Below are 13,851 nucleotides of genomic sequence, written 5' to 3'. Positions count from 1 at the left end.
AATATAGAATACAACACAACAATGTTAAAAAGTATAGCTGTACGAAAGTTCTTTGTGTTACAGCTTGTGTATGTATTTGGGCAGAAATGTGTGTCTGGTAGTAGTTCCAGGCAATCCTAGATCAGAGAATTTGTAACTTGAATCTCCTTGTTCAATCTAAATGACTAGTAGAAAAGAGAATTGGGGGGGGGGGGGGGGAGGGGGGAGATGTTTAGCTCTTCTACATAGTAAAATGTAACTATAATTTTGTTGCGTTCTAATACCTATCATTAAATTGAATAATACCGTATATAATATAATATAATAATATAATAATAAAAAGTTGGAAACTTTAATGTATTCATGCCCTAATAAGGAAATATTGCAGTAGAAGGATAGCATTTATATAGTAAATTGCTAATAACCTTTTTACATAACCTTAGTATGTAGTCTGACTCGCCTGTCTTTACAGCTGAACTTGGGGATAAGCAAATATTGTATAAATAGAAGTGGCATTTGTATTTATAGCTTTTGTAGCTATTGAGGGACATTTTTTTGTGCTCGGAAATTCTGCTTTAACATGATTGACGAATACCACCTGTAAAACCTTTGTAATTTGCAACTTGTAATTGCAACTTTCAAGACACAAAATACATAATGTATTTTTTCACATAGACTCTATATACAATGTAGTCTGCTTAGGTGCTTTTCCAACAAAGGCAATTACAGAGGCAAATCATTAAGGGTTTTTCCTATTTATATATAGGTGCATCTCATAAAATTAGAATATAATCAAAAAGTTAATTTATTTCAGTAATTGAGTTAAAAAAGTACTCATATTTTATATAGATGCGCTACACACAGAGTGATTTCAAGCATTTCTTTATTTTAATTTTGATGATTATGGCTTACAGCTAATGAAAACCCAAAAATCAATATCTCAGAAAATTAGAAAATTTCATAAGACCAATAAAAAAAATGTTTTTAATACAGAAATACTGGCTTACTGAAAAGTATGTCCATGTACAGTACAGTATGCACTCAATACTTGGTCAGGCTTCTTTTGCATGAATTACTGCATCAATGCGGCCTGGCATTGAGGCAATCAGCCTGTGGCACTGCTGAGGTATTATGGAAGCCCAGGTTTCTTTGACAGTGGCTTTCAGCTCATCTGCATTGTTGGGTCTGGTGTCTCTCATCTTCCTCTTGACAATACCCCACAGATTCTCTATGGGGTTTAAGTCAGGTGAGTTTGCTGGCCAATCAAGCACAGTGATACAATGATCATTAAACCAGGTATTGTTACTTTTGGCAGTATGGGCAGGTGCCAAGTCTGCTGGAAAATGAAATCAGCATCTCCATAAAGCTGGCCGGCAGTAGGAAGCATGAAGTGCTCTAGAATTTCCTGGTAGAGGGCTGCGCTGACTTTGGACTTGATAAAATACAATGGACCAAAACCAGCAGATGACATGGCTTGAACTATATCACTCTGTGTATAACGCATTTTAAATAAAATATATTAGTTTCACTTATTGAATTACTGAAATAAATTCACTTTTTGATGATATTCTAATTTTGTGAGATGCACCTGTGTGTATGTATGTATATATATATATATATATATATATATATATAGAGAGAGAGAGAGAGAGAGCTAGATAGATAGAAGTATATAGGCTATTGAAACATGACTAGTATTGTTTTTAAGATGCATAAATAAAAAAAATATATATATTTAACACATAATTTCACATATTGAGAAGTGTGTTTTTTAAGCTATTACTCACTAACAAGGTTTCAAGCTATGGTCATATTTCCTGAAAATTGTAATTGCATTGCATGTCTTGTTTGTATATTTTTAAAAACATGCTTATGGAGATTAGATTCAACTTTCAGTTTGTTAGAGGGTAATAAAAATTATATGCAGGTATAATATTGTTTAATGTTTTTATACCATAATCAGACATACCTTAGAATCTGAGATTGATCTGAATTGGTGGGGGATGCCTGATAAAGGATTATGCAGTGAGCACACATTAGATTTTTAGAAAGTATGTCTTGCAGGATTCTAAACTCTTGACTGTGGTTTTCATTGGAAGGGTTATATTGGGTTAGATTCTGAGTCGAGCCTTTAAAAACGAAAATGCATAGATTAGTATACAAATTCAGAACTTCCACTTTCAAATTCAGTGCTCGGTTGTTTTATACCTGATTAAACCACTTTCATTCTGTAACTTATTTTTGCCATCAGTATAAAATGGTAATTTCCAACTACCGTAAATTCTGTGGCCTTGCTTTGGCACTAGAGTTAGGATCTGGGAGAGGCATTCATACCCACCATGGTTCAAAAGTTAATGGATGGGGGTGGACTTAATATATGTATAGGCACATTAACTTAATGATTCTCTCCATTATTCCAGTGAAGAATCCAGTAGACGATTACATAGGCATAGACTATTCTCTGCTGAGTCAGCCACTTGTGTCTGAGGACAGTCTGGATATGGATTTCAGGGTAAGTGATATCTCTAATATGTGCAATGATGTTTTCCCAACAATGTCACGTTGAGGTCTGTCAGTGTGCTGTAGCCTAAACATGGGAAGATATATGGTTATCCAAAACAGATGAGCGGAATGTATTTGGTAAACTTTTAAATTTTGCCATCAGTTAAATTTCCCTGAACCAAAAACTCTTAGTTTTGTGAGTTTATGAGAATAAATAAAAAAAAAAAAAAAAAACAGGGACAAATTTACCATAGCATCTTGAGTAGACAAATAGCACCAATGGTCCAACTCGCCCATTGAAACCCACAGGGTCATGCTGCAATTTACAGGAAGCATTTGGCTTGTGGTTGTGGCGCATTTTTCTCATTGTAAATTGCTGTTTAGCACAAAAAAAAAAGACAAATTAGGGAGGCAGCAGGAGTGCTTTTGGAATGCCTGACAGTGGCTGTTTGGCTGCACTCTATAAAGTGATCCACAGCATATTCATTTTCTGAGCATGAGCTAGTGTGAGCCTAGCTAAATGTGTTATTTTACTCATTTGTTACTGTTTATCTTTCCATAAAATAAAAAATGTTAATAATGAGGCTAAGAGCCCATTCACATTGAGGCGACACGACTTCAGGGGGCGACCTGTGAAGTCGCGTGCACCGCGACTTTGACGCGACTTGCAGAGACTTCACATAGTTACATAGTTACATAGTTAGTGAGGTTGAAAAAAGACATTGGTCCATCCAGTTCAACCTATGATGTGTGTGCGTGTTTGCTTTTAACCGTACATTGTATACCCCTGTATGTTGTGGTCTCTAAGGTGCCCATCTAATAGTTTTTTGAAACTATCAATGCTCCCTGCTGATACGACTGCTTGTGGAAGAGAATTCCACATCCTTACCGCTCTTACAGTGAAGAACCCCTTACGCATTTTAAGGTTAAACCGCCTTTCCTCTAGTTTTAGTGAGTGGCCACGTGTCTTATTGTATCTCCTTTCTCTGAATAGTTTGTTCCTTATGCTCGGGTCACCAGTACAGAATTTGTACATTGATATCATATCCCCTCTCAAGCGTCTCTTTTCCAGAGAGAATAGGTTCAGTGCTTGTAGTCTTTCCTCATAGCTGATGTCCTCCATTCCCCTAATTATTTTTGTTGCCCTTCTCTGGACTCTTTCCAATTCCAGCACATCCTTCCTGAGGACCGGTGCCCAGAACTGGACAGCATACTCCAGATGTCCACATAATGGACAAGTCGCCTGACAAGTCGCGCTAATGTGAATGGGCTCTAATAAACGCTGTTTTTGGCAAGAAGAGGTCCAGGAGAGTAGAAGACTAGCTTCACATCTGTGAGATGCAGAACATGCAGTAATTGTACTGTACTGTATGATACTCATACTACCACATCATTCAGATTTCAGAAGTTTTAGCACATGAAGTGAATTTATTTTTATTTAGAAAAGCTCTCTGTCTCAATTTGCTGCCCAGGATTTTAGGTACAGGGGTCACTAAGAAAAACTGGAATATAATAAATGCATATGATATAAACAAAGCTAAAAAAAATGTGTTGAAATTAAACATAAAATATTTGCGAAAAAAAATGTCCATAAAGAGAAAGCCCCAAAGAAAAATCCGTGCTCAGTTAAAAATCCGAAACAGCCTCAGTAAACTCACACTGGAGGCTTACCAAAGAGCCCACGATCTCCCTTACTCAAGGAGAGCAGTACACGCTTAATTGGACTTTTAGATCCAAACAGCTCAGATGTCATCGCTCATGGTTCCAGACGATAACTGTGCAGATATGGTGAGAAAACAATCCAGGAAGTTGCTTCAGCAAAACCTTGTGCATGCTCCGTGAGCGGGGTATATGTAAAACATAAAGCTCCACATAGTGCAATACTGTACAATTCGTATTGTTTAAAAGTTATAGGTGCACTTACATTTGAAACAACGGTATTATGCTTGAGCATATTCCATTAAAAACAAATCAGTTTCCCAGACTTAAGATGGCCGAACATTGGTCGGGCATGCACAGTAGCGTATGTACTTATCTCCACCCACTCTGTTTGTAACATGTGTACTCCTTGGACAAAATAAAGAGAAATGTTATTCATCCTCCCCTGGTTGTCGACTTTATCTACATAGGCAAGGTGAGTGGGTGATCGATGTTCGGCCATCTTAACTCTGGGAAACAGATTTGTTTTTAATGGAATATCAATCAATGGGGAGCGAGCGCTATGAATAAACAAGCTGCTGGCACTAAAGGTGAATATATACCTTTTAAATGGCAAAACAATCAAGAGGTGAGTGCAGCGCTAAATAATAATTAGTAAATGCTAAATAAACAGTCCATGAATGTGAATAAAAGTAGATAAAAGTTCAACTCTTGAAAAGTCCATAAATCATAATATCCAATGAAAAAAGAGCAAAGAACTGCACAGGTGTCCGAGAGTAGAACACGATTCACACAAGAAATCCACAAAAGGGTGATAGAGCTTCCTCAGCCTGTGTGTAATATGACATACCAATCCTCCACCACATATATATATATATATATATATATATATATATATATATATATATATATATATATATATATATATACTCACCAGAGTTCACAGGGAGCCAAGCCTTAAAACAAATCCCAATAGAGAAATTCCCTGAGGTTGCAAGGTCATCCTTATTCTAACCGTGGGTGCACTAGCTGAAAAATGCTCACCACATGGAGCCAGGGATATTTTATAGTGTAGTATATGTATTCCAAATGGTCATAAAAACATGTACATGTACATTAAAAGCAATGAAGCAAAAACTCACATCAGATAGTCCGCTGTTCCACAGCAGGGATACAGAGGACGGACGCTTAATGGAATATGCTCAAGCATAATACTGTCATTTTGAATGTAAGTGCACCTTTAACGTTTTAACAAACAATACAGCAATGCGCTGTGTGAAGCTTTATGTTTTACATTACCCCGTTCACCGAGCATGCACGAGGTTTTGCTAAAGCAACTTCCTGAATTGTTTGCTCACCATATCTGCACATTTCTCATCTGGAACCATGACACGATGACATCTGAGCTGTTTGGATCTAAGAGTCCAATTAAGCAAGTACTAATCTCCTTGAGTAAGGGAGGTTGCTGGCTCTCTGGTAAGCCTCCAGTGTGAATTTACTGTTGGTGTCACTGTTGCGGTTTTGGATTTTCTACTGAGCACAGATTTTTACTTTGGGATTTTCTCTTTATGGACATTCTTTTCACAAATTTTTAATGTTTGATTTCAAAAATTTTTTCTAACTTTGTTTAGATCATATGCACTTATTATATGTATAGCACCAGCCACCACACTTTGTTTACCTATTGTTAGTGGGCCAAGTATCTGGGTTATAGTGCTTGGCTGCTAACCGAGTTTCCAAGTTTCTCTTTTTCAAAAACTGGAATATACTGTATGCTTTGCTAAATGAAAATCAGGCTCACTTGTGTCACTACATGGTTTGACAATGTCCCCCGTGTTTAATTTTAAATGCATACACTCTAAGGATGCTTATGTATTTTTTGTTATTTTTAGGGCATGTTCTATTCCTTGACTGCAGAGAATGATACAATTCCTAACACATCTCCCGCCCTGCACATAAAACAGAAGGAACGCATGGTATATATTGCGCTCTCTGAGTATTTCTTTGACTCTGCAATGTATGCGTATTATCAATCGGGTGTGCTCAGCTTGGAAATTGCTGATGAACAGGTGAGTGTACTCACACACTATGATTTCAGTAAGGAAATTGTATTTCACAAATATTTTCTATCACCACCTACTGGTTGTTCTACTTGCTTGGTGCACTGAGCATCTCTTACTAGAAAAAGACAATGTCTGTTGTCCAAGAGACATTTTAGTATCCCCGAAGCCATGTTCAGGGCTGATCCAATTTAATATAGTCTTGTAAAAAGAAAACGTAGGAAGGTAGGTATTATTACCCTGATGAACTCTGCAATAGCTCTACTCAATTTAGGCATTTAGCAATTCCCTACCCAATTACGAGGAACGGTTGCCAATATACTAACATCAGCTAGATTGTTTCTCACTAGGTATTGGAAACAAGACCTAGCTCCTAATCCGTCACAAGTAGTGAATGTTACCCAACAACTTTATTTGAATGAAAAATCCTTGACTCCATATATACAATCCTTCCGTAACTTTGAACTCATATGGGGCCCATGGGCATCCTGGCACCCATCGTAAGACCCAGGAACTCATATACCTATCATATGCTTTTCTTCACTCCCTTATTATGCAATCATAACATTACTGTGGCCTTTGTTTACATAACTAAGTGCCTGTACTATCACTTGCGTAGATAACTAGTTCTCAACACGTTTATCCTTTAAATGCCATGTTGGCAAGCTTAATGTTTTGCATTTTATCAAGTCCTAATAAGTGGCTGCGTCCACGAAATGTGAAGTGTGAACAATTATGTCTATCTTTAAAATTCAATAAAAATATTGAAAAAAAGCAAAAACACTTTAAAATCAAAAACTATAGTTGAAATTTCAGAATACTTACTTTGACTGGAGAAACCACTGCGTCGGATTACTTTTACTTTGTTCAGCATTGCTGGCTTTAAAAAATGATATCTCAGTCATCGGTGCAGTTGCAGAGATGACAAAGATATCACCCTTGCAATGCAGTGATTTACTATTACGTCACTGGTTGCCAAGTGGTTAAAACAAGCCTATACCAACCTCTGTAGCTACAGACACTGTGAGGCAATTCAATCTCAAAATTCACAACAGAAACACTGAAATTGTTCTTTTAGCAGCCCAGTTTCTCCTCACAGCAGTGACTGAGCAGCATTCTAGCTTTCAAATCTGTAATGCAAACACAGAATAGGAGCTCTATTAGGGGGAGCAGAGTGAGCTGAGCTTCAAAGAATCACTCCTCCACTATTCAAATCGTTTCTCCTGTACCCATCCATATAGGCTAAGGCTATGCGCAGCATGTCCAAAAAAAACAAAAAACTCCTTAGTAAGCAAGATGAGTTGAACCTTTGAAGTGTGAACCCAGCAGTTTGACATCTGCATCTATCCTGCTGTAGAGGGGAGTTTTTTCAGTCAGGCTGCCTTTGACCTACATGTATAGAAGGATGACCAGAGCTAGTATAAATGCAAAAGTGTTTACTAGAGTTTGCCATAATAGTAGGATGTGATACAAAAAGCATACTCCTGACTTTGCCACTAAAACAAACTCTAGTATGTACAATATGCTGGTGATGCTGGAATGTATGGGAGATTTTTGGAGAAATGGTGAAAGGTGAAACCTAGAACAACAATGCCCAATTGAATTGGAGAGACACATTGAAAATTATTTAACAACAGTGTTATATATGGGATAGAGGTAGTTACATGAATTTCAACATTGCACTTAGTCCATAGACAAAGATTTCCTGCACTATCTCTCAACACGTTCCACGAACCACCACTCCCTACCTCAGCAGAAATAATGCCTCGTACACACGATCAGATAATCGTACGGGAAAAAAAATGCTTTCGAATTGATCGTTACTACACAGCTTTCGACAGCCGATCATGACATCTCGTCCAACAAAATCCGAAGAGACAAACACAAAATCTTTTGTCGTATGATAGCCTAGCGAATAACAATAGTTTAATCAGTACAGTATGCGTCCCCTAAAAACTGATAGACAAAGACCACGCAGGAGCAGAAACACAAAAATAACCCGGAAAAAGCCTGGATGCCATTGTTTTTGTTTTGCATTATCCGATACGTAGCTACGCAACCAAGAAGTTTTAGTAAACATTGTCGAATTCAATACTAGTATCATGCAACAAAATGCGAATGATAAGTTGTCCGATTATCTGATTGTGTGTATGAGGCATTCGTCTCTCCTGCAGGGAGAAACCAGGTCATTAGGAATAAAGGAAAAAAATGGGAGGGGGGGGGGAGCAGAGGAGTCCATGATTATACCTACGATTCCAGTAAAGTATCTAGAAGCAACACATGCTGGATATTGATCCAAACAGCAAAAAATGATAATATGACCCCAACAACCACAAAAAATGGCAAAAGGAGGAAGAAAGGGAAAACCCACCGGGTCCGCACTGTCCTACCTGGGAGTTGTGAGAAAAAAAACAGGGCCAATCACAAAGGATTCCAAATGCCTTATGGAAGAAGGCAATGGAGTCGCCAATGGCTGGGAGAAAACAAACAACACATGAGGAGACAGGCAGATGGGCAAGAGGAAAGGGACAAAAACCATTAAAAAATCCCAAATCAGTGGAAAAAAACTGGGAGTGATATAAAGCAATACCAGTTACTGTGTCAAAAAGTATTAAGGGAAATAAGTGTTGATAAACAACACCACTACATGAAAGTCTAACATGGATACATGTGAAGAAATATATATATATACATATATATATATATAAACACACACAGTGGATATAAAAAGTCTACACACCCCTGTTAAAATGTCAGGTTTCTGTGATGCAAAAAAATTAGACAAAGATAAATATTTTCAGAACTTCTACCTTTAATGTGACCAATAAACTGTACAACTCAATTGAACTACAAACTGAATTTTTTTTTTTTGTTGGGGGGGGGGAGGGGGTAAAAACAAAAAACTAAAATAATGTGGTTGCGTAAGTGTGCACACTCTCCAATAACTGGGGATGTAGCTGTGTTCAGAATTTGGGAATCACATTCAAACCCATGTTAAATAGGAGTCAGTACACACCTGCCATAATTTGAAGTGCCTCTGATTAACCCCAAATAAAGTTCAGTTGTTCTAGTAGGTATTTCCTGCCATTTTCAGTTAGTTAGTCACATCCTACAGCAAAAGCCATGGTCCGCAGAGAGCTTCCAAAGCATCAGAGGGATCTCATTGTTAAAAGGTATCAATTAGGAGAAGAGTACAAAAGAATTTCCAAGGCATTAGATCAGGAGTCTTCAAACTATGGCCCTCCAGTTGTTCAGGAACTACAATTCCCATCATGCCTAGTCATGTCTGTGAATTTCAGAGTTTTACAATGCCTCATGGGATGCGTAGTTCTGCAGCAGCTGGAGGGCCTTAGTTTGAGGATCCCTGCATTAGATATTCAATGGAACACAGTGAAGACAGTCATCATCGAGTGGAGAAATAATGGCACAACACTGACATTACCAAGAACTGGAAGTCCCTCCCAAATTGATGAAAAGGCGAGCAGAAAACTGTTCAGGGGGGCTGCCAAGAGGCCTACATAAACAATAAAGGAGCTGCAGGAACATCTGGCAAGAACTGGCTGTGTGGTACAAGTGACAACAATCTCCCGTATTCTTCATATGTCTGGGCTATGGGGTAAAGTGGCAAGATGCAAGCCTTTTATTACGATGAAAAACATCTAAGCTAAATTTTGCAAAAACACATCTGAAGTCTCCCAAAAGCATGTGGGAAAAAGTTGTATGGTCTGATGAAACCAAGGTTGAACTTTGTGGCCATAATTCCAAAAGATATGTTTGGCACAAAAACAATACTGCACCTCACCAAAAGAACACCATACCCACAGTGAAGCATGGTGGTGGCAACATCATGCTTTGGGGATGTTTTTCTTCAGCTGGAATAGGGGCCTTAGTCAAGGTGGAGGGAATTATGAACAGTTCCAAATACCAGTCAACATTGGCACAAAACCTTCAGGCTTCTGCTAGAAAGCTAAACATGAAGAGGAACTTCATCTTTCAGCATGACAATGACCCAAAGCATACATCCAAATCAACAATGGAATGGCTTCACCAGAAGAAGATTAAAGTTTTGGAATGGCCCAGCCAGAGCCCAGACCTGAATGCTAAATGTGCAGAGGAGATGCCTCGCAATCTCAGATTTGGAGTGCCTTTACAAAGAAGAATGGGCAAATATTGCCAAGTCAAGATGTGCCATGCTGATCGACTCATATCAAAAAAGACTGAATGCTGTAATAAAATCAAAAGGTGCTTCAACAAAGTATTAGTTTAAGAGTGTGCACACTTATGCAACCATATGATTTTAATTTTTTTGTTTTTACTTCCCTCCACCTAAAAAGATTTATTTTTGTTGTTCAACTGAGTTGTACAGTTTATAGGTTACTTTAAAAGGAAAAGGTTCTGAAATTATTTATCTTTGTGTCATTTTTTTTTTTTTTTTTTACATCACAGAAACCTGACATTTTAAACAGGGGTGTGTATACTTTTTTTATCCACTGTATACAGTATATGTATATATATATATATATATATATATATATATATATATATATATATATATATATATATATATTATATTTCATTTTGGGGTCCCACAAGATGCAGTGACCCCACAGGAAAATTACATTGTGATAGATGAGTGATAAAAGGCAGTGCTGGGTTGATAACATGCAAAATCAGTTGAAGAGTTGAGTGGCAGAGGCAAAAATAAAAGACATGGAAATGAGAAGAAAACTTGTTGCACACCGCATTTGTAATTCAATAAAACTCCTTTATTCTTCAACCATGGGACACTAGCGCAGGATGGGTTACAGTTGACACTTTTCACACGTAGGAGTGCTTAACCATAACCATTATGCCTTAATCTCTTATTAATAGGCACTTCTAGTTTTCTTCTTATTTGTATGTCACTGCGGTAACGATCCGGGGTTAAGCACCTGTGAATAATCCTTTACATACCACACCTGAGCGGTATCTTGTTCTCTGTTTTAAAAACAAAAACACCCATGTAAGGCCCCTTTCACATATACGGTCCGTTTGTCCGTTTTTCATCCATCCGTTGACAGATGAAAAACGGACATCAATGCATCTCTATGTGAAAATGAATGACAACGGATGATCATCCGTTAACATCCGTTTTCATTCACTTCCTTCAATTTCTGTTTTTTTGGAATGGATGAATGCCTAATTTTTCATCCGTCAAAAAAACGGATGTAAACGGACAAACGGTCCATTTTTCATCTGTTTTTGCATTGGTAGTGGATGTAAAAAAAAAGGATGAAATATTGATTAAAAATGGATGAAAAAACTGATGAAAAACTGATACATTTTGACATGACTGAACTGATGACCTGAACGGACCGTATGTGTGAAAGGGGCCAAAATGTGTACATACCTACTGGTCATATGTCAAAATGGATGGCTCTGTCCCAGCACATCGGTAGCAATGACACCCATCTCCAGGGCTCGCAGGTTTATTAAGTCCATCTCAGTGGCTGGCCAATCCCCTCTCAGTGTCCCCATGGTTGGAAACCACCGGAATGTCAGCTGTGAAGGGCCACGAGGCCGCCTAATGGTGGTGGCGCCAACGTAACAATGTGCATGCGCGGGACACTGCAATGCATGACCTGCTACGCCATCGTGTCACATGGGCAGCACATTTGCGATATCCCCAAAAGGGTGGGGGCATGCGTGACGCCGATCCCACCCTAAATCACTTAGGCAGAAGGAAGTGTGGAAACTGAAGGACAGCCCGGGGGCACCAACCCACAAGAGAAACGATGAAAGAAAAAATACAAAATGCACCAAAACACACCAAAGCCAAACTTTATCTCACAGGGCTGTAAAACAGAATTAAATGGGATTGCAACTCATGGAAAAAGGAACAAGGAAATCTAGGAGGCAAAAAATAATAATTAATTAAAAAAAAGGGAATTGGTCATCATAAAATTACGACTATCCCAACGACGTAGTTTCTCACTAATCAAACAATTACAACATAGCAAAGTAAGAATAAATAAACATACAATAATTTACACAGGTAAAAATGGCTTAAATGAGATGGAGTCTTTCAGGCCAGGGGGGGATGTAGCCCTGAGCAAATTAATCCACCTCACTTCTCTCTGCAAGACTCTACTATCCCAGTCCACACCACGTGGGTCTTGAGGAATGTGTTCAAGTGCAAGGAATCACAGTATATTTATAATCATTTTTTTTATTATTTCTTTTCACATATATCCATGTTTGACATGTAGTGGAGTTATTTATGAACATTTTTTTCCTTTAACACTTTTTGACAAAGTAGCTGGTATTGCTTTCTATCACTCCCATTATCACCACATCAGCCCCCCAGGTTTCTTCTGGGGTTCTTTTGCACTGATTTGGGATTTTTAAATATTTTTTGTCCCTTTTCTCACACCTACCAGATAGGACAGTGAGGACTAGGTGGCTTTTCCCTTCCTTCCTTTTTTGCCCTTTTTTGTGGTTGTTGGGGTCATATTATAATTTTTTTCTGTTTGGATCAATATCCAGCATGTGTTGTTCTTGGATGCTTTACGGGAATCGTAAGTATAATCATGGACTCCTCTCCCCCCCCCCTTTTTTTTCCCTTCATTCCCAATGACCTGGTTCCTCCTTGCATATGAGTTTTTACTTCTCCTGAGGAAGCGAGTGCTGGCTCGCGAATTGCGTCGAGAATATGTGCAGGAAATCTTTTTCTATGGACTATGTGCAATGTTGAAATTCATGTAACTACCTCTATCTCATATGTATCACTGTTGAGGTGTTTAATTTCTTAGATTTGCATCTTTGTAAGCTATGTAATAAAATGTTTTTTTTTTATCAATTTTAATGTTTCTCACTAAGTCCCTTGTGCATTGTTGTTCTATGTATCATTATATTGTTTGGGGCTAAGACACATTATGCCCATGCATAGCAGCTACCACATGTGATGGCCATTAAAGGTGAACTAATCCATTAAAAGTGAAGTAACTTCAGTGCTTGTGCACCTAAAAGCCCCAGTCTCTTCTTGATCAGTGCCTCTGCTGTAAAATTTTGAGTATGAATTTCTCCACAGTGCCTGCAAGTATAGGGGTCAAGGAGTGCTTGGTTTAAAGCTCATATACACCTTGTTAGGAATGTGTAAATACTTAAAGGTCAATATCCTGGCCACGAGTTTTCTTTGGAAATAATTCAGTCAAATTAAACCAACATGTTGAAGTGTTTTCAGCACACCACCAAGCATAAAAACTATTAACCTAGTATTTTCCTCCCTCGTAAGCCAGTATTACATGTTTATACTCACTGGCCACTTTATTACATACACCATGGTTATTGCTGCTAGGCTGGCTGGTCTGAGTATTTAAAAAAATGCTGATCTGCTGGGATTTTCACACATAACCATCTCTAGGGTTTACAAAGAATGGTCGGAAAAAGAGAAAATATTCAGCGAGTGGCAGTTGTGTGGACGAAAAAATGCCTTGTTGATGTCAGAGGTCAGAGGAGAATGGGCAGAGTGGTTTGAAATGATAGAAAGGCAACAGTAACTCAAATAACCACTTGTTACAGCCAAGGTATACAGAATACCATCATTGAACGTACAACACATCAAACCTTGAAGCCGATGGGCTACGGCAGCAGCAGGCCAAACTGGGTGCCA

General features: G+C 38.2%; 1 protein-coding gene across 1 annotated transcript in view; it reads left to right on the top strand.

Moving 5' to 3' along the window:
• Positions 1-13,851, top strand: part of PLTP (phospholipid transfer protein) — a 122,144-nt gene that overhangs the window by 68,908 nt on the left and 39,385 nt on the right. Inside the window, exons 8-9 of the mRNA XM_082272065.1 lie at positions 2,400-2,491; positions 6,033-6,209. Of these exons, the coding sequence (XP_082128191.1) occupies positions 2,400-2,491; positions 6,033-6,209 (269 nt within the window). The remainder of the gene's footprint in view (positions 1-2,399; positions 2,492-6,032; positions 6,210-13,851) is intronic.

Source organism: Pelophylax lessonae, assembly GCF_965119305.1.
Source record: "Pelophylax lessonae genome assembly, chromosome: 11".
Taxonomy (NCBI): Eukaryota; Metazoa; Chordata; class Amphibia; order Anura; family Ranidae; genus Pelophylax; species Pelophylax lessonae.
Note: the sequence above shows the minus strand (reverse complement) of the source record. Positions and strands in the feature narration are given on the sequence as shown.